We start from the raw sequence: 22,723 nt of genomic DNA on the forward strand, positions 1-22,723 counted from the left end.
TTGAGCTGCTCTACAAGAATTTATTGCTGGTGTCTTTACATTGTATACACAAGGAAGGAACAATACCAACAAAAAAGGGACATTGTCTGTATAAAATGTGATGGTGCGGTTAGCTGTTGAACCATAAGCCCTTTGTCGTCGGATAGTGTTTGGGCAAGAGGTTTCAAGAGAGGTTGGTAAATTGAGAATACCCGCTGCCAATTTGGTAAGAAGATTTGCATGCTGCCAATTTGGTAGGAAGATTTGCATGCTGCCAATTTGGTAGGAATATTTGCATACTTTATATGGTTTACATGCTTTATTTATAACACAGAGTATGCAGTTAAGATGATGTATGTTCGCTAGTAACAGTGCTCGATGAGTTTAGAAATTTTAGATTTAGATGCTTAGAGAGTTAGATGCTTAGATCTTGTATGGAATAGATATTCAGTAGAAAGCCTAAAGAGTACAGCGAAGGCAAAACATAGTCACGTTCTCATTATACCATAAAACTTGCAGAACGTTTTGCATGTAGATATGATCAAGATATACTGTTTAGTTACAATGCAAAGGTCATCATTGAATCAATTCATGAGCAGGGCAAGGAACTGGTAGTTACATATATGATGAGAACGTCATTTGCAAACCACAAGATGACATCAACTTTCTGATGTTAGGAAACCCAGACACTATCAGACCAAGTTGAACTTGGTACCGTGAGAAATTTTTAATACCTGACACTCACATGTCCTCCCAATACAACATACACTTACATTTTGTGTCAACCTTTCTTGGGCATGGAAAGAAAACTATAAATGAGCAACAGGGAACACATGTACAGGTGATCGGAATATGCGTGAAAGAACAAGTGCCTGCACTGATATTGGCATTACCAGAAAGACGTTTTTTGCAAAGGAAATTCACTACAAGAAATTCCAACCTTTACAGCACAAGATGATCATTTAAAGAGGGCAATATATCAGGATGACTATGTTTCTGCTTTGAACTCGACACCTCTGGAAGCATAAAACTCTTGCTATGAACTGACATTATATGGATGAAAGTAAAGTTTTCGTGTAAGTGCAAAAAAGCGATATACAACCTTTTGTTTGTTTGTGGGGGAATGCTCTAGTCTTTGCGTGTGGGAAAAATAGAAGGAATTTTGTGATTTGTAAATGTAGCAGCCCTATTGGTGGACATCGTAGACTACTCCTGCTAAACGAAATCTTTCCACAGGGCTACAACGAGAAGTCCCATCCATCAATACACACAGCATTGCATACCATGAAATACCGTAACATTATCTTACCGGCAAGCACATAGTTTGTAATATGGAGATAGTCGCAGTTGCAGTTTCACTGTAGCTTAGAGTCATTCATTTCAGTAAGATAAAGATTGTTATTATTATTATTATTATTATTATTAATTTTATTACCTATTATTATTTGTAAAAGTTTAAATTTGTTTATGAAACATTCATTGACCAATCAACCATAATGTAAGCAGAACTCAACATAACATTGTAGGTTACATTCTAATGCATTTTGCACTTTGCTCTCATAGTCTCCTGGGCATGAAATCGGTAGGATAGATATGAATACAGATGTTTTGCGAAATGGGACTACATTCTTGTGTTAATCGAATATATCCCATACTGTAAATAAATTTATCTTTATTAACCACTGATAACTAAAAATGCAATAATCCATGAATATTTTATGTGACAGCTTTTTCAAATGTATTCTAATATTAATATCAAAGTATGAATGAGACTTTTGATGACACCAAAAACCCGATGTCATCCGATCCGGAGAATGTCGATGCCGGGGTTGCTATTGGGAAGGTCAACCCAACTTTAGCAGGGTTACATGTTGGTTTGTGTATTAGATGTATTAGGAAATGAACGTGTTTTATGATTTGTAATAGCTTGCTGCCAACATATGATCAAAGGCGGCTCTATTTTTAGGATACCAATAAATCACACAGAAGTCTTTGGTCATGCATTTTCGCAGTATATGCTGCCGTGTGATGTAGGAATTTGCACATGCAATCACAATACTCTTTAGAGCCCATGTAGACAATGTGGCATAGATCACTGGAGTGTGACAATTACCTTCCACATCCACGATCTACCCCAGCAAATGAATTGTTATGTCTGTGTGCAACTTATCTTATATCATAAGTGTTCGTTGGCTGTAGTAATGTTTGAGTCTGGGCGAGTACATTCTGTGTGGCTCACACGTCGTGTTCACAAATCTAGTCGTTATTAAATGTGCAATATGGGAGTGTGCTGCGAGTATTGGAAACAAAGTTAATTACTTGTACTTGAGATATTGATGGCAAAGCCGAAAACTAATTATGCAAATCAGGTAATTAATATGAACAGATTTGAGTGTAAAACTAATAATGTCTGCACAATGTAACCGACAATATATGTATCAAGTTTCATTGAAATGTGATTAGAACCAACAAATTATAAATTATTATGCTAATTATGGAAATAATATGAACAGATGCTAACCCAAAACTATTCAGGTTTGTACATTGTCCTAGAGCATCTATGTACCAAGTTTTATTGAAATGGAATAATGAATACTTTAGATATCAGTGTGAAAGGTCAAAATTAGTTTAACTATGCATAATAAAAACAAACATGGCTGTCATCAGGGTTTGACCGGACTCCACACAAAAATGTTTTTCTGATTCTGTTCTAAACTTTTAGGATTTCGGCATTCACATGGTGTGTCCTTGAAAGGAAAAGATGTATAATAATAAGGTTATTACGAGGATACCTCAAAGTATGCACTCAGACAGTACGCCGTCGTCGGTCCGGTTGATACTTCCGCTGTACTGTCTTTGTGCATACTTGCAATTAGATTTGAAACTGATAAAGTGGGTAGCAATGGATAGTTTTTCGTTTAAGCTCCTGTCTTTAAATGTGCGAGGCAATAAGAAAAAAAAATTTCATTGGTTAAAACTAAATGGTAGTGATGTTATCATTGTACAGTACACATGAAATTGTGCAGAAATTGTAAGGGTAATATTTTTTATTCTCATGGAGTTATTTATGGTAGGGGGTGGTATGATTAAAAGATCTTTGGATATCATGGTGCATGACGCATTTAGAGATAATAATGAAAGGCTTATTAGTATGGATGTTACAATTCAGGGTATTAACGCAATTCGTTGTAATTTTTATGCACCCAAACGTCCAGTTGATAAAATACACTTTTCAATCAAGTTTGCTCTAAGATTGGGGATAAAGCAGTTATTTTGAGGGGTGATTTCAATCTGTGTTTAAGGAGGAGGAAAGACAAGGAGGAAGTTTGAGATTCAACAAAAACATATTGAATAATGTGAATGAAAAGCTAGCAGTACTGAATTTGATTGATTTATAGAGGGTTAATAATCCCAACTGAAAACGATATACTTGGCGGCAGAGATCACCAGTCATTACAAGCCGTCTGGATTATTGGATTATCCCAGACTTCCTACAGGATAATGTAAGATTGGTGGATATCATGCCCTTATTTTTTACATTTGAGTGGCAATTCTTTAGGTAAACGCGGCACATCATTCTGAAAGTATAATAATAGTTTGTGTCTTGATAAGGACTTTGTTAACCAACTGAGTCATAAATGTGAATTTATGAAATATAAGATTAGGAGATTAACAGTTTCCTATACAATGAATACAGCCAAAATCAAACGTAAACGATTACTTGAACTGGAGAAATAAATTAAAGATTTGCAATCAAATATAAATGATGAGAATTATATGGCACTTTACATTGATTTGAAATTACAGTTTGAAAATATTTTGAATGAAGAAACTTGTGGGTTAATAATCAGGTCCAGGTATAAGATGGGGGGAAAGGGTAATAGGTATTTTCGGTGTTTAGAAAGAACAAATAAAACACGGTCAACAGTGAGGCGTTTGGATGTTGATGGAAATGAAATTAGTAATATAAGATTAATAACTGTATTGAATAATTCTATTCTACACGTTATGCTGTTAAGCCAATTGATTACTATAGTAGTAATGCTGAACTGTTTTTGATAACACACCCTAGTTAGATGCGGAGGTAAAATAAAAGTGTGTAGACGTTAAAATTGCATCCAAAGCTATTTCAAATGCTTAAATGTCTTGCCTTTTATAATTCATCCAGACCAATGTGCATTTATAAAAGTTCGTTATATTGGGGACGCTATGCGAACAGTTCTTAGTCGTATGTGGTATTCTAAACAGAATGATTTATCAGGTGTTCTAGTGTATCTAGATTTCCACAAGGATTTTGATTCGGTCGACCATAGGTTTATTATTGAAGTCCTAAAGAGTTTTAACTTTCGTGAATCATTCATAAAAATGGTGTTTTATAAAGATGTTACTGCTTGTGTCAAGATTCATGGTATCTCAACTGGTTATTTTGAAGTGGACAGAGGAGTTCGACAAGACCCCCTATCTCTTCATATCTATTCGTTAGAAACAATCAGTCTATAGAATACCAAGAGTATTTCTCAAGTAGAGTTCTTCCAAATTCAGGGCATAATAGATGCTATTCCAAGGGAATGGAAAAGTATAATTCATAGAAACAGACATACATTCGTTGATTATGGTGAAAAGATTTAATGCAAGCGGTAGTCGTCGCGCCGCGCATGTGTAACATTTTTGTTGATAAACATTAATTTTCCCTTTTCATTAAATTACAAGTCAAAACGTTTATAAATTGCCATGCAAGGATATTGTTGAGACTCCAACCATTGATAACTATAGCTTCAGCTATAAGAGCTTTTCAGTTCCAAATAAATACTTATCAGTCAACGCAAAATTATTTGAATGTAACCTTGTGAATTCTCCATCGTATTAGCTCTGCCAATCGTATAATAAAACAATTGAACACATTTTAGTCGACTGTCATTGAAATTATGGAATGCATTGCAGGTAGGGTGTAGTATTATTCAACAAATATAGTATAATAAAGTAAATACAATTATAGATATTTTAAATGACGACAATCTTATTTTGAACCATTTCATTTTACTGTTCAAATAATATATTAATAGTTATAGAAGATATGCTGCAGTCCCTTCTGTAAATGCGTTTAAATGGAAAGGAAATGAACAAGATCAGTATCGCAAATGGGAGCTCTTAAATAATTGGTTGGTTTAATACAAGTAAATTATCATTTTATTATATTTGTATCCACTTACGTAAACTGGTTTCTCGCGTACTCTTCTTGTTTTTCGCTTGCATTGCGTTATTCAATACTACTGGAACTTGAATTACACTTCCATGACATGGATAAGAGTTAGGTAGAGAATTGGGATATGAGGGGCAGTCTGACTCAATTTGTTAGGGCAGAGCGTGCGAAGAGAGAGATCATGAGAATAGCGAAAAAGAGCGTGAGGAGAGGGGTGAGAGATAAGCCAAACGTGAGGCTGAACGTGAGACTGAAAGGTTGAAATTTGAGGCAATAGAGATAGAGAAAGAGAAAGTAAAACAGCATGAACTTCAAGTGTTGAGGTTGTGTGTAGAGGCAGATGGTCAAAATAAAGGCATAGAACAGTTGGCTAAGTCTATTGTTAGTTCTAAGGGCCCAAATATACCATTGTTCGATTAGACTATGGACGAAATGGATGCATTTAATTTAAGGTTCGAGCGATTTGCTACAACTCAGAAATGGCTGCTTGATAGTTGGGTTATGAATGTTAGTGCTTTATTGACAGGCAGGCTTTGTATGTGTTTTCTGCATTGTCTGCAGCGGAGTCCATTGATTACAATGTTGTAAAGGCAGCTTTCTTGAAGTGTTATGATATAAATTGAGAAGGTTATAGAAAAATATTTCATACCAGGGCAGAACGTAGTAAGAGCATTTCGCAATTTGTAGCTAGATTAAGTAGTTATTTTGACCTATGGGTAGAACTGTCTGAAGTTGATACGTGTTCTGAAGGAGCTAAGGACTTAGTGATGAGAGATCAGTTGATGAGTACTTTTTGTTGTCTATTTTTTATAGGTCACCCAAGTAAGTTAAATAAATGCTGGCTTGGCTGATAAGTTTAGAGATGCACGTAGACAGACAGGTGATAGAAATCTGAATTCTAACCAGTTTCAAAGCGGTAATCAGAAAAATCAGTAATAGACCAGGTCGATTTAGCCAGTCAAAGTCAAAGTCAGGCTGTTATACTTGTGGTGACCAAATCACTCTGCTGTCTGTTGTCCTAAGGTTTATGAAAGTTCCAAGCCTCAGGTTAAGTCAGCTGCCATGTTGACATGTGATCAGAACAGTAATGATCCACAGGAATCAGTGCTACTTGTGTAGTTCATGAAGTTACAGATGCAGGTAGGCATCCATGTTTACTGGGGTGAGTTGAAATGTGGCCATGAGGAGTAGAGGTCCTTCGTAATAGTGGGTGTAGTACGTAGAGAGTTGGTAGAGAATAGTCAATTGACTGGGGAGCGTTGTACTTGTGTAATGATGGATGGTACATATCGGAAAGCCCGAGTATACCCAGACTATATATAGATACACCCTTTTATGTTGGTGAGGTCGAGGCACTGTGTATAAGAACCCCAGTGTATGACCTTATTATTGGTTATATTAGTGCAGCTAGGGGGCCCAAGAATCCCGATTTTGATTTGAAGCTAGGTTTAGCTCCTGGGGTAGGCATGGTGACGCCCTTGGGTGGTGAACATACTACTTCATCTAGTGATGGGACTTCTGGTGGTGAAGGTTGTTATCCTTCAGTTATTGAGACTGGTGTTCCCTTAGGTAATGAAAGTTGTACTTCTACTCGTAGTCAGGCTAGTGTATCCTATATGGATGAAGGTTGTTTTTCAGGTGTTGAAATAAGTGAGCCTTGAGTTAGTGGGAGTAGTTGTGAACCCTTCATTGATTCCAGTCAGGATTATAGTGTTGATGTTGTATAGGTTGTACAGACTAGGGCTCAGAAGTCAGCTGAGAGAAAGCCATTACATAGGCTTATAGTTCCTGAGTTTAAGGAATTGCATAGTGAGGTTGATTATAATGGTGGCAAGAAACCTATTTCTGTAGGTGCAGTGCGAGAGGCACAGCAGTCTGAATCAACATTAGAGCGTGTTAGGAAGTTAGTGAGTACAGGTGAGGAGTTGACCACAGGTCGTAGTAATCGGGCAAGGTTTTTGATGCACAAGAGTCTTATGTAAAGGGATATTCAGTCACCTAATGTGGATAGAGGACGTGTGTGTTCACAATTAGTTGTACCATTGTGTTACCATGATCAAGCACCTGCTCATGAATCAGTTATGGCAGGTCATCTAGGTGCTAGAAGACGACAGATAGAATAGCAACTCAGTTTTATTGGCCTGGGGTGCAGGATGTTGTTATTAGATAGAAGAAGACCAATCCTAAGGGTCGAGTTAGCAAGGTATCATTAGGCGACATGCCCTTGATTGTAATTCCATTTCAAATGATAGCTATGGATCTGATTGGTCTGATCATTCCAGCGACTGAGAGGTGTCATAGGTATATTTTAAACTATTGCAGACGATGTTTCACAGTACCCTGAAGCTGTAGTGTTAAGGAAAATTAAGTGGCTGGTCATGCATAAGTCAGTATATATAGTAGGGTTGGTGTACCTAAACAGGTTTTAACATATTTAGGGACACAGTTTGCATCTGACATTATGAAAGAAGTGAGTAGAGTGATGTCTATTAAACAGTTAGTAACTACTCCATATCAGCAAGCATGTAATGGTTTGGGTGAGCGGTTTAATGCTACTTTGAAAAGTATGTTGAAACTAATGTGTCAAGTACTGTTTGTCTAGAGTGAAGCACTTCAATAGAGTTTAAGGTTTTTACCTTTTGATCTTCTTTATGGTAGAACTGCAAGGGGCCCAATAATGATTTTAAGAGAGTTGTGGACAAAGGAGGCCACTACTCCGGAGGTTAAAACTACATATCAGTATGTCCTTGATTTGCTGAGTTAGCTAAAATTATTATGATAGGTAGGCCAGGGATAGGAAGTTCCAACCTGGTGATAAAGTGTTAGTGTTACTTCCCACTGACCTGAAGTTGTTGATGTAATGGTAGTTGCCATATGTAATTAAGGAGAGAGTTGGTATGATGAATTACAGAATAGACGCGAATAGCAAGGTTAAAGTTTATCATGCTAACATAGAGAGACTGATGGAGTTATGAGAGAATTTCCTGATTTTCTCACTGATTGTTCTGGAGAGTCTAAAATTGGCGAATATGATATTAAATTGGTAACATCTGAACAAGTTAGGTCAATCAAACCTTTATCAATCGCAATGACGGATATAGTGAGGTCAGGGTTTAAGAGCATATGTTAGAGATAGGTGTGATTGAACCATCAAATTTACATTATGCCCCACCCATTGTTTGGTTTTACATTGATTTTCGCAAAATCAATTGCATTACAGTGTTTGGTGCAGTACCTATTTTCGCGATTAAAAAAGAGTGAGTACTGTAATGTTGTTATCTGATATGTAAACATTGTATCATTGGCGACGACGGATTCAGGAACTCATTGCGTCCAAAAGCATCCCTCACTATGAACCATTCCAAGTCCACATAGAACCACGTACCTGTGGGAAAAGGTAAGACGAATGGTTCGAAGGATTTCAAATCCTCATGGTCACTTGTAACGTCACAAGTCATAAGAGACAATGAGCTCTACTTATCTACTATGCCGGGAAAGAAGATTCAAACCAAACAATGACTGCAAACCAAAATAATCGATAAGGCGAGTGGACGCTGACATATATTCGAGTAGTGAGTCCAGCCAAGACACCGACCAAGCGTTATACGTATTTGGTATACGCACGGAAACTATTCACGCAACCAAGGCAAAGTTTCCAACAGCTGACATCACAAATCATGGTAAGAAAATTAATTTCTTGATCATCATGTCATCAAGCGAAACGGTAATTTCGGGGAATAGTTTTCAGACAGCAGAAGATTTGGGACTCATACAAATAATTAAAGCTAGTGAGAGAATACGATGATTTATTCACAGGCCTAGGCAAAATGACAGATTCCCAAGGAAAGCTACGAATTGACGAGACTGCTCAGCCTGTAGTCCAACTGCATCATCGCATACCGTTTCATATTCATGAAAAAGTCGAAAAGAAAATTGCAGAAATGGAAGCCGTCAACATAATCGAAAAGGTCGACGAAGCAACACCATGGATATTGCTAATTGTTGTCGTTCCTAAACCAAAGAATCCAGATGATATACAGATATTATTGACATGAGAGGCACAATTTGTCATTCTTCAAATCAATGAAATTTGAAATTGGACACAGCAGTAGCGATAGAGATACTGCCAACACTGAGGATGAAGATGATATTGCTCCTGTACCAATGTTATCCCCCGGGACAGCACAATCACACATTGCTGATGGTAAACTTCCAACACTAGAAAGGAGAGACTTGACAAGACAACGCAATCCCCAAAAATACTTGGGATAGGAAAAGTGAAATAAAGTGACAGACAGATAGTGTAGATAATTAGCAACTTAGGAAGTACTTAAGTCATTGTGATAGAGCAGAATAAGCCTCCAGATTTAGTATACAGAGAACAACCATGAGTTGAGTTTGGAACAATGCAGACTCTAGATACTGAAATGCGAAATGTTTTAAACTTTTATTAAGATAAAGTGAGATATAATTTTGTTATCTGATATGTAAACATCGTATCTGTTGGTGTCATCATGGTTCCTGTCATCTGGCGTATGAATCACGGCCATTGCTATAAGTAAATCACTTGTACTTTAGCATTGAACTGTGTTGTATCTAGTCTTACTTGCTCCCTACTATTCGCGCATTGTTATACGGGGTGTCAATACGTTACATGTACTTCACCAAAATTGTTTTAACCAAAGGGTACTGGCAAATCCCCATGGGTGAGGGAGCTAAAGAAATAAAGAAATGATGGTCTGACGGTTTATTTCAGTTTTGACGCATGCCGTTTGGGTTTGTGAATACACCAGCCTCTTTTTCCCATATGATGCATATTTTGTTAGTAGGTCTTAAAGGCAAAGTTGAGAATTTAATTGATGACAATTTAATTTATTCATAACCTTGGGAAGAGCATGTACAGATTGTACAGGACGTTTTTGCTCATTTAAGGAAGGCAGGATTAACCGCAAGACCTTCAAAGTGTTTCTTTGGTTTTACTAATTTAGAGTTTATTGGTCACCAGTTGGTGACGGCATTTCGCAAGTATTGCAAGATAAAATAGAAGCTATACAGCATGCAGCCAGATCTGAAACTGGCTGGATACTATCGCAAATTTCTCAGTGGCATACGATAGCCATAAATTCTTATTCTTTAATTGAAAAAAAAGTGTTTGGTAGTGATTTTGGAATACCAATAAATGTCACCAATATCCATATGGCACGAGAAGTAAACAGTAGGGTAATGCGGTGGGGCCTATATTTACAATCTTTTAGCTACCGCATTATAGCAATTAAAGGTAAAGATAATATAACTATTTAGACAGGATTGAGAATGCTTAGTATTGCAATTTTGAGAAATGTAAATTTATTAGTAGTTGATGCTGATTATTGGACTGAAAATGTACTCCGTTCAGTCTTAATGAGGGGGCCATACTTCATTCTATGTTACGCCATATTACCGTAAAAACCTGCAAATATAAGTGTGCATGGTATCATGGGAAGAAACGGTGTGCATTGCCGTGTGATAACTGTCATATAGGTGATTGACAGGTCATACTTGTTAACCACATTGAAAAGACAATTTGAATCTACCAGGTGTGCTTGAGATTTACATAAAAAGGGTGTTTCTAACTTTGAAAAAACAATTGGAATCGACAAGGTGTGCTGCTATTTGAATAACAAAAGATGTTTATGATCTACTGACTTATCTACGTAAGACAGATACTAGCAAGATCACATTCTGATTGGCTCATGTGGAAACCCAGGTGGTGTCCCTGAATCTTGGGCATTTAGGCTACACTGAGGACAGTTCGTGTCCATCATTTTACTATGTACCCTGTGTGTGTTCTGCAATATTGTTAGACAAGTGATACAGGCATCAAACATCATTCTGTGAGACTTGTATGAACTGCTCTGCGTTATGCTGCTGTCAGTGGTGCCCTCCAGAATAACATCGTTCCTCTGCAAACAATACTCCTGTATTTATTCGGCATTGCTAAGCAATCCCTTATTTTAGTGAATTTGTTCATTGTATGTTTCTGTGCTTTGTTTCTGTAATTATTTTGGGAGGTATTAAAGCCAGGAACTTTAACTTGATATTTTGGTGTATGTGTATTTCTCTTCCAGAACTATTGTCTTGTCTATCCCATTCTAGAACTGAAAGAACCCCCTGTCCATTGTGAGTTCTGTGGGTACCCCTCCAATGGCGGTGCCCCTCTAAGATAAAGCTCAAACCCTTTGGTCAGCAAGATTTGCCCCTCAAAATGCAGTAAATAGCGTTTCAGAGGGTTTAGATTACAAAAGTGGAGGAGCATGCCCAGGACCCCCTAGTAAGGTTGCGCCTTCGGCGCGATGTATGATAAGCAGATCTCACTCTTCTATGCAAAATCTCGTGCCGCCGCTTGTGCCCTTTCAAAAGCAATAGCTTACACAGTGTCAAACAATTTTTGTGAATACAAATAACGTACTCTGTACGAGACTATGGGACGGGTGTTGAACGATACATACAGCGGCCATTTATAAAATCATATCCAGGTTCCCTGTATTGTGTTTACTCATTTATTATATAGAGTGACACGTCGGGGTTATTGCTTGAATAGTGTAAAGTTCCACCACATCGCACAGGAATGGTAATTGTCTGGATGACATTGATGCTCGTTCGAGCAAACCAGTGTAGATGGTAGTCCATTATCCTGGTTTTGCTGACTTTTCTCTTTATCAAAGGAAATGATAATGTTCAATATTTGAGTCTGTTTTCTCACAATTAAAAGCCATTTTTTCAGAAGATGCTGATTATTTCCTATTTACAGTCTGGGGTTAGTTGAAATCATAACTGATAGAAATTATGCTATATTTGACTATGGCGTGAATTGAACAAGGCACATTATCAGCCACTTTTGATGATTCTGTCTTGTATTATTGAGATACATACATAACTCTCAGCGTTGATTCAATCAACCATGTATTTGTTCAAGCAGATAATGTATTCAAGTCTTTCGTAATTTATGGTAAACAAAGATAGATTCCATTGACCTGTACAATTAATTATTGTTCGCAAATAGTTTGGCTGCAATGACCACTTGGTCTGGTAGATTGTCGATTCACTCTATATGACTGGGCACCGCTGTTCGTTTTGAGGCACATTCAACTTCTGTTAGAAGATCTATTAATTATGGGTAAGTTTAATTTAAAATGCATGCGCGCAGAATTTAACTTCTTCCGTCAACTGTTTTTGTCAATGTGTTGTACAAGGCATGTTGACAGGGCACATTTAAGTATGCATATATCAAGGTGCATGGGTAAGCTTTATGATTATGCTGCATTCACGGACTTGCGTAAAACATGACTGTGTGTAAAGTCGTAGGAATTTCAATTGGTATCAAGAGTCCAGGTTGCGTTTCAAACATATATTCCACAATTAAGATTGCATTGCATCATATAGAAGTTATTTATTTTTTGTTAAATGAAAATCATTGTTCTTTCCTTCTCAACAACTAAATCCTATCTAACTATCATATGTGTTACTTAATATCCCAGGGGGGTCGCTCTATATGCCGTTACTACCCCATGTTTCTGTGCCTCAGATCAGAAATGGGTAATTGGGTATTTAAATCCCTTTCTAAGTGGGTGGCAGTATATTTTTAGTGCTTTTTTTCATTTAATTGTGTTGTCAATAAGGGCCAGAGTTTATAAATGTAATGGTCTTCCCACATTTGGGGGGGGGGGTAATTTGAAATCTTTGTACAAGCATAACTACCCCTAAAGTTCCTGAGTGAGAAGGGCGGGTCTTTCAACTTCTGCATTCTTATGTTTAGTTTTCTGGGTTTTCTGTCCTGTATTCATGCCAAAGTCACTCGGTGCTAAACATAAATTGCGTACTGGTATCTGATGGAATAAGAATCCTGGCAAAGTTGTGTGCACAGTGTATCATCAAGTTTTTATCTTTCTTCACACTACGTGAAATAGCGAAAATATTGTTAAGTACAGACATTTATTAAAGCCTGTATTTTTGGTAAATACAGGTAGATACAGGATTATACACATGAAAACAGGAAACGGAAATACATTTCCTGTATTCATACCTTTATTCACCTGTAATTGCACTCTTGTAAATACATGGTGATTACATTGTGAATACAGGTAAATACTTACTATAAATACATGGTTTATTTCTGATGTATTTACCATTTATTTCTACGGTGTGTATTTACTTGTATTAGCCAAATACAAGTAAATACATATGCATCTAATTATATACTGATACATACTGGCACATAATTCTACTGGTGAGGGGATTTGATTTGATTTGACGGACTGGTGGGTTTACACAGGGGGGGGTGCAGATACATCGTCAACATATGGAATTGATCTTAACGGGGCTATCTGTTTCTGTACATGCTGAGAAATTTGAAGACATGTTTTGAACTATACTGAAAAACTATAAGTACACATCTCACCTCGGGTATTTATATGTTGTTACCGGTATGACCCCTTGGGTATACCAAGAAATAACAATTTCCTTATTCAAAACGACACAACACCCCCAATTCAAACTCGCCCATGCTGTGCATTATTGCTTGATAAAAAAGTACAAATTTGACAGGTTGTTATTTACTCCTGGGCAATTAGTTTCGCTATATATGTAGTCCAAACCTTGTTTTGCTTTCCTGCATGTTTTGCCATACTTGATTGGGAATTGGACATTAAATCATTTATGGTAACTATAATTGTGCAAGACTAGTATGTATACTGACAGCCATGTTTAGGGGATGTAACATTGCTTTGTTATTAGACTGGCACAGTCTGGGCGAATAATTTATTTTTTAATTTAAAATTAAGAAAAAAAAAATAGCGAAATGGAGGTGTTACTGCAAAATCCCCTTTAACCGCGAAATTTTGCAAAATTATTTTTTCCAATTTTTTTTTTTATTATTATCATTTAAATGAAAAAAAGTCATCACAGCTGGGCCAGTCTACTTTGTCATGAATGCTTCTAACAAACATTGCATTGTAAGATACTTTCATGAATGGAATGGGGGGGGGGGGCATTGTGCAGCAGAAAACATTTTAATTTCAAGTTAAAATGAACCAAATCAAGTTTTTTGGCACAAACTCAATGGTTGGTAGAATCTTTTGTGTTGAAGTTCAAGATGCATATTGACCAGTGCTGTATACGTGTACAATGCAAACACTTAAAATCAACACAAATTCACAAAATTTTCATTTAAAAAAATTATTTTGAAACACAGAATGCATCATATTTAAAAAGTTACATCTCTGGTAAAGGTGGACCTCAAACATTTCGCCAAATATTAATAAAAATACAGACTGGCAGGTTTACCATAGCAATAAAGCACATGCAGTACCTTATTCAATCAAATGGGAAGTGTATATCAAAAAATAACACCTGAAACATGGTACTCTGTTTTGCAAAACAAAATGATTTATTAAAAACATTTTAAAGCACATGAACAGAAAAAAATTTGCATATTAGAAGCGTATTACCAATATAAGCATATGTAAATAATTTCAGTGAGACTGCTGGCATGGGTGATTATAGTCCAAGGTAAACTTTTAAAAATCACATTCTGAGTAAACAAGTATGATTATGTAGAGCAGACCAGCATATAAAATAATAAAATAATAAACAATTATATACAAAATCTGAAAAATGTATTCGCTCTCTCACAACTGTTATCAAAGAAAATCCAAGATACTGAAATAGTATGCCCTATAATGCATTTTATGACGCCACATACAGTAACTTTTCTTTTGTGACACAAAACATCTGCAATTTTTACACATTTTATTACTGAAATACAGGGGCCATCAGATGGTACAGTAACCAGTCCACATTCAATGTAAGACACAAGTGAAATTTACTTTTAAAATATTCTTCATTGAAAAAGTCTTTCCACGCTTTCCCGTCATAGATGTCATTCAAAATGTTTTTTCCTGGTTGTCTTGCTCTCCACTTGTTGCATGCAGTTGTAAATCCAGGTCTTCTAACAAACATTTCCAGGGATGTAACTAGACTTCTATAACAATAAACTTTCTTGGGATACAAGTACTGTACTTTCGACCATTTTGTCCTTTTACCTTTTTGAGTAACACTTCATCACATTGCTTTTGACGTGACCGATGTTGATGTTGTGGAAAGGCAACATGCTGGTACTTTAATGAAACTTTCTTTCCGTTAAACTTGGTTTTAAAACAATCCTCAAATAAATAAACACTATGGCATTTAGCACATACCACATATTGCTTGAATGCGTCTCTGTCAAGTCCCAGAAATTTCCTAATAGTGAACAATGTGCCTGGTAAAATTTTTACAAACTTTGTCAGCGCATCAATGTTAAAGATCGTAGCTATTGTCAGTAGCAGATGTTTGATGAATGCCACAAGGCACTGAATACCTCTATCAGAAATAACATAGGTTTGTTGCCATGAAAGAATAAACAATAATATTGCAGTCATCAAATGAGAATGATCCGTTTGTGTTGTATCAGCATGTTGATTGTCAGGCACATCATTGTTGAACTGCATGGCTTCCTTGATGTCAGCCTCATCTACCCAGACCTCTTGTACATTTTCTTTATTGATTGATGGCCCAATTCCTGATGACTGACATCTATCATAATTAATTGATCTCTATAAAATAAAATTACACTGTTAATGAGCATTGGGGAGAAGTATACACTTTTCAACAAGCTGTGATCATGTCAACAAATCTATTGGTTAAGTGGACAAGCGTTTACAATGCACAGTCCCTGTGCTCTTCTGTTCTGTATTTAATGACCTGAGACGCTTTCTTACTTTTTTATTGTGTACTTTTTCAACATTGGGTATAAAATGACACCTAACCAATGGAGGATTAGTAGTTGGCACACTTTCATTTTTCAAAAAAAAAAACAAAAAACATAGCTTGGTATGATTGTCCATGTCATAGGAAAAATTGAGAAGAAAATAGACAATAAAAAAAAAAAGAAAAAATTCAAATTGTGTCCCTTATCAATAAATTATATTGATCTAATAATGATCAAAATCTTTGATTTCATAAATAAAGTTTAACTGATTGAACTTGCGTTTTTAAAAGTATGACTGTGTGCCATTTATTTCACCCACCTAGGCAGTGTGCCATTATATTTGCAGTTGTAAACAGCTCTCAGACTGGTAAAGTTCTGTCATTGTGTTTTGGGGAGCATTTGGGTTACTCAATCATGGAAAATGTTGACATGAATGGCTTTGAATATAAATACCATGATTAAACATGATAATTATGAATAGTAATTGTATACATATATCACAATTTTGTTGTGAGAAAAACTGATGTAACGGTTTGCAAATGTCACAGTAGAAAAGCTTACATGACTGAACAGTGACAATCACTTAAATACTAAACAAAGGCCAGGAAACCATCTACCCTGTGCTGCAAGATGTAGCCACACCTCAATAATCATAGACTTACTTCATTGCTATCTTTCTTTTCTTCAGAGCTAGAATATACATTAAATTCACTGTGATCTTCTTCAACATCAGTGATTAAACTGGAAATGATGCCATAAAATATAAATGAGTACAATAACTATAAGGATTATTTTATTTGATGAAACATTGATCAATACATGTCTTTCACTTGCCCCATTTCACATAAATTTTAGTATCATATGACATCCATATTGGAGGCCAGACTGAATTTCTTCCATACATTCAACATGTAACAACTTTTCAGACTGTAAAACAATTTTGTCATACACCAAATACTTACAGCAGCGCAGTGTCAAAGAGTGCAAAAATACAATGCCATAGACACAAAAGATAGTTTGAGTGCCTTTAGCATGGCAGACTTCCTGTTTAACCATACAGGCCTAATGACCTCCATACTGAAATTCTATACTGTAGAGCCTTTATTTGGGACTGAATTTTTATCATTAAGTTAAATCATCTCACCATTGTTCCTAACATTGTTCATCTGATTTCTGTAATGACTGGTTATGGGCATCTTTTGGTAAAATTTGGACAGCAACAGCATCACTGCCATCAGGCACATGAACTGGATGTACTTCAACTTCATGTAAAGCTGCAACTAAATAAAATACTAAACTTATTGCAAAAAACTAAGAATTATGAGTTGAATAAAAGAAACATTCAATTAATTTATACTAAATTTTGTGATTTAACTTTATCATGATAATCCTGTTTACATATTATTAAAATAAATTATTTTTATTTGTAATTCTGTTTTAATGTGTTCAATGGGACAACAGTGTATAGCATTAGATTACTTCAAAATAATATGGAATACAATGACTTATTTTCTTTTTATATTTGACTAAGAACAAAAAAATAGATCTGTTTCTGGTCGTCAGTTCAAAAGGCCGCTCTCGAAAGTTTTTTTTTTTTTTTAATTTGAAAAAAAGAAAAAAAAAAGTGAAGTATGCTTGTCGTTGATGGCACAGTATCTTGTTCACGCATGTGCAGATTGAATTTCTTGATTTCTCTCTATAGTGTCTGTGTTAGCGTATGACAAGTCAGTTTCATCCAGTTTTGTTTCTAAAACTCAATTTAAAAAAAAAAGGGAAAAAAAAACGTATCACCGCATTGATTTTTAAGAAACTTCGGACCAGAAACAGATCTATTTTTTTTTGGGCCTAATAATTTTTAAAAAATTATTACCACAAACAGATTTTATGTCTTTTTTTTTACATTATAAGGTATGAAGACCCTTCATTTTGTTCACATCAATATTTTAGCTGAAATTCTAATGTCAGTACACATCCAGCTTTAAAGTGGTATTCTAATCCTTGTTTTTATCGATATCGCATTTACAGCCCAGAAATGTGTCCCATTTGTCAAAAAACACTGCATGTTAATGACAAAACTTTCGCCACCTTGTGACACTCAAAACATGCCCATAGAACATGTTTGATTTCATTTTAAATATATATGCACAATCTAGATTTTCAAAATAAATTCAGACAACAAAAAGTGCTCATGAGCCACAATATTATATTTTTATTACCCCCATGTCACCAGCAAAGATTTGTGAAACAAAGACAAATCTTCGCTATAAGAACCATTGGTAAAAAGTTCTAAAACACTATCAGTGCTATTTTATACCCTAGTTTTTCTTTTGAAACTGTATGGTTAACCCACCTTTTCTGCACAGAAATAAATATACACTGACTCAGTGAACAAAATACTGAGATTTGGACAAATTTTAGGTTGTATTAGTGTTGAGCAGCCTTTAAACTTAAAATCAAGCAAATTTATTAGCAACATTTTTTTTATTTGTAAGTTTTGTGTATCTTGAAGATGACAGTGCTATATGATCATATCCCACTTTGTGTTTTTCTATAAGACATTGTTATTATCAGCCACATGGACATTGTTGGTGTGGTATTGACCCCCCCCCCCTCCCACAAAGAAAAAAAATTATTGTAAAGCAATACAATGCCAATTGCCTACTAACACCGTCTGCTAAGAACTTTATAATTTCTGTCTGTGTAGATATTTGAATCTTGCATATCATACTGGTGTTCCTGATGGAAAACATAACAGTGCAAAAGCATGCTTACCTGTTTCGACTTCAATCTTTTTTCCATCATCATCAGCCCAGTAACCGTAAGGTTCGAAATAAGTACGCTTGTGGTTGTAAAACGAGGACTTTCCCATCCATCTAAAACAGTGGCCGCATTCATATAAGCATTGTTTTGACAGTAGTTCTGACATGCTAATTTCGACGTGCTTCAGCAATACTAACTAAATTATAATAATGCTTGAAACTTTGCAGACAACGGAAAAGTGATTCAAATACAGTATGGTATATTTTATGGGACAATAATCGTGAAACAAGAATAACTGTTGTCATTGTCAAGTGTGACAAGACACATTGTTGACCTCACTGGCATAGAAAGGTCCTCTAGACCGGCCTGTATTCTTACTTAAGTAGAGGTAAACTTGATGTCTTCAGCTTTTATTGAAACAAATTCACATCAAGGATTGAAAATTAATTTTTATATGCGATATTTGCATATTGTGGATTTACAAACACTTAAAAAAAGAAAGAATTAGGCACACGTTTTAATGATACAGCTAGGTAGTCACAACAGCGCCGCCATACGACAACCTTTCGTGTACACAAACTAGTGAAGGGTCAGTCTATGTTTGTCATTGCATCCGTGCTGACGTGAACAGTCTTCTTCAACTTTACACCCGAAGTTCAACATCCTAACATGAATTCAAGAAGACGTCTAAATGCTAATGAAGCATTCAACAACATTATGGAAGAAAACGCTTCATCAAGTTTTGCCGAATCTGATTTCAATAGTAGTACTCCGTTTTACCCGGCTAGTTGAGTTCATCATGGTTCAGCCACAGCAGCCTCATGCTCAACATCCACTCTATACCTAGATGCACAGACAACCCAGCCACCAAGATGGTCAACGCCAAGACAGCCACTTCAACAACAGAATTCAAATACTGTGGGGTATGCACAAGATAGTCAGACTGCAGGTAATTGTTCAGTTTTATATGTAAGTTAATTTCGATCAATCGCATTTGCACCTTTCTAGTTATTTGTGGCGCCGATCCTGGATCTAAGATTAAATATATAACGTTTAATTTTTCCTACAGTGTTGGTGTATTTATCTGATATATTTGCTATGTTAGTAGCCTTTCCTATATTTCGTTTATGTATGGGCATAGACACTCAAAGCATTGTTTTGTCAGCATATCCTGTGTACCATATGTTGTGGATCCTGATTAAAAGTCAAGTACACAATAGTTTCAAACAATAGGCTTCTTCACAGGATGTACTCTCTCTTTTGTTTAGAACTTGAACACACATTAACAAATTTGCATATATGCTTCTTTACAGACTTTCAATTTATATATGAGAATTTTAATTCTCTCCAGGAAACTTGCAGCAACATGTCATCACAGCAAGAAGATTTGAAAGACTGCATATTGTCTAGATTAAAAAATCTGAAAAAAACTTGAAGATTCTATACTACAACAAAGGCAGCATCGGCAACAACAATGTCAGACACAGTCAACAAAAAAAAACAAAAAATTAGAACACCATCAGAGCTTTCGGTAAGTGTTGCTTAAACATTTACACATGCTACAAATCAATCTGATGCTTTATTGAATTATTTTGCAAATATGTGTAGTTTAATGACTCAACAGGTTCATGTGTATCATATTATGTTCGTCCATGTACTTTATAATAGATTATTAAAGGGTCTATGGTTTGTCATCGTTAGGTAATTTTATCTTTTTTATCAGCATTAGTTTTTTGTTAATAGTTGGAATGCTGAACACAACAGACAGATAAGAGAAAAGATTATGGACCAATTAAGTTTGACGACAAATATTCAGAAAATGAGTATCAATGTAAGTAAAAATGTAATTATCAGTTACTGCTTTGCTTATTGTTGACAATTATACCTGTAACTCAAGAAGTGAACCATATGGTTATTGCTTTGTGGTTTTCATTGATGTTCCAATAGTTGATTCCTATCGGGAACACTTTATTCATATTAATTATTCGTTATTGATTCGTTTAATCTTCTCTTTGAGTCACAGTACTGTTGTATTTCTTTGAAATTACATGTATCCCTATGGCAAACTAACACAACCTTGACTGTTTCATGCAAATCCTGTCTTCTATTGTGATACCCAACCACAATTTCATGTGTTTCAATGTGCTATCAAAGAGACATGACTTGTTTAAATTTTTGATGAATTTTAATGAGTTATGAAGTAACTTGAATATATTACTATTGAAGAATACTATTCAACTCATTCTATATTAGTTGCATTGTAGTACTGTTGCTTTATCAATATCTTTCTAGTTGCTGTACGAAGAGCTTATGAAAATAAGAGAATACATGCTAGAGAAGGACAAAACCCAGCATTAAAAAACAAAAATAAGATGGCGAAGCGTCTAAACACACTACGCTGGCAGGTATGTTGTGATAAATTATAAATATATTGTTAGAATATTGAATAAATTTGTGTACTCCAACACTCAATAATTTATCACATTAATTTATTGTGATTTAACTATTTCACCATAATCAGCAGTTATATATTTGTTTTCATGTAATAATAACATTTTGCTGATTATCGGTAATACAATTACAATTGTATTTTTGTTGACTACTTGACACTTTACTATAAGTTGTAATTGTTACATTAGTATTTATGTCATCGAATGTTTTCTTACAGACAATGCAGAGACGCATGAGTCTTAGAGAATGAAGAGGAGAGAGCCATGTGGAAAGAAGTGGACCCTGAATTGATGTCTGGTGAAGAGGACCAGGAGGATGGCTCTCTCCTCAAATCAACAAGATGGAGAGCTGCTCCAAAAAATGAGCTCATCTCTTCACTAGATCGTCGTCTTCATGACAAAGGCATTATGAAAAGATTGGTTAAAAAAAGACTCCGCTCAACAGTGTTTACAGAAAGGCAAAAACCAGCAAAAAAATATCCAACCAGCTGCATGTGTTGATAATTTTTTTTTTGAGGGATGGGGTTTCCTCATGTGTTTAATTTTGATAGTGTTTCTTTTTAACTATATGTGGGGGAGTGTTTTCATTTTTTTTACATTTGAGACACTGACATGTTACCATTTACAAGTTTTAATGGATGTTTCGCATTTATTTATTATTTTCATTGGGGGGGGGGGGCATTATTTTATAGTATTTACATTCGAGAGACGTGTTATGCCATCATTTACAAGTTTAAAGGATTTTTCACATTTAATTTTTACATGGGGAATGGGATCGAGTTTTTTTTATTTCTTATTGTATTTACATGTGTGGGAGGATTGTATGTTATTATTTACAAGTTTTAAGAAATTCTTTCACATTTATTGTTTTTTTTGAGGGGGGATTCACACACATTCAATTTTGATAGAGGGGTGGTGTCTTATTTATTAACATTTATGGAGTATTTTTTGCAAAGGTTTCAAACATTTATGTGTTTACACGTTTTCATTGTTTTGTGATGAGTACTAATAAATCATAATGTATTTTCTATATTAAGGAAAATATAGATTTGTGTGTGTGTGCTGAATGTATGCATCTATGTATGCGACTGCTGGCCACTGTTCCCATGAGTTACAAGGAATAACCCCACTATCATTGCTGCAGCTAATAATTTTAAATGACTGTATCTGGATTCTGTTTTCTTCATAAAGTTCTCTAAAGAAGATAACAATGTCCTCACCATTCTTACTTCAGAATGCATGCGCCAATCATGTGGGCATATGAATACCTTTCACAGAATTCTTTGTGTAAAAACTAAACTGAGGGTTCAGCACCTCTGTGGAATACGCCCATGGTTCAAATATCTTTTCCCAGAAACCATGAATGAAGTAGCCCTCTATGAAAGTGATACAGCAGCTACCATTACTACATCAACCAATATTTTATATAAATGCTTCCCTGTATTAATTTCACGAAAATACAGATCTTAAATTTGGTTGTATTTATACAAATCAATGTGAATGCATTCCATGTACTTGTGATTCCACGAAAATACAGGGTTTGAATTA

At 35.5% G+C, this 22,723-nt stretch overlaps 1 protein-coding gene and 1 long non-coding RNA gene across 2 annotated transcripts; one reads left to right on the forward strand and one right to left on the reverse strand.

Moving 5' to 3' along the window:
• Positions 1–14,577: 14,577 nt before the first annotated feature.
• LOC146740872 (uncharacterized) lies at positions 14,578–16,971 on the reverse strand. The gene is made up of 3 exons (XM_085501331.1): positions 16,928–16,971; positions 16,628–16,706; positions 14,578–15,810 (listed from the first exon to the last, which is right to left on the reverse strand). Exon 3 carries the CDS (start codon positions 15,703–15,705, stop codon positions 15,190–15,192), a length of 516 nt encoding a protein of 171 aa, XP_085357457.1. The 5' UTR covers positions 15,706–15,810; positions 16,628–16,706; positions 16,928–16,971; the 3' UTR covers positions 14,578–15,189.
• Positions 16,972–19,262: 2,291 nt separating this feature from the next.
• LOC146740873 (uncharacterized) lies at positions 19,263–21,577 on the forward strand. The gene is made up of 5 exons (XR_014929915.1): positions 19,263–19,674; positions 20,039–20,256; positions 20,469–20,556; positions 21,018–21,130; positions 21,394–21,577. It is a non-coding gene; the product is annotated as an uncharacterized LOC146740873 (long non-coding RNA).
• The last annotated feature ends 1,146 nt before the right edge of the window (positions 21,578–22,723 follow it).

The sequence above is a fragment of the Saccoglossus kowalevskii genome, chromosome 7, assembly GCF_978046115.1.
Source record: "Saccoglossus kowalevskii chromosome 7, keSacKowa6.1, whole genome shotgun sequence".
Lineage (NCBI taxonomy): Eukaryota > Metazoa > Hemichordata > Enteropneusta > Harrimaniidae > Saccoglossus > Saccoglossus kowalevskii.

Coding starts and splice junctions, on each gene's coding strand:
- LOC146740872 (XM_085501331.1), bottom strand. CDS start 15,705: ATGCAGTTCAACAATGATGTGCCTGACAATCAACATGCTGATACAACA.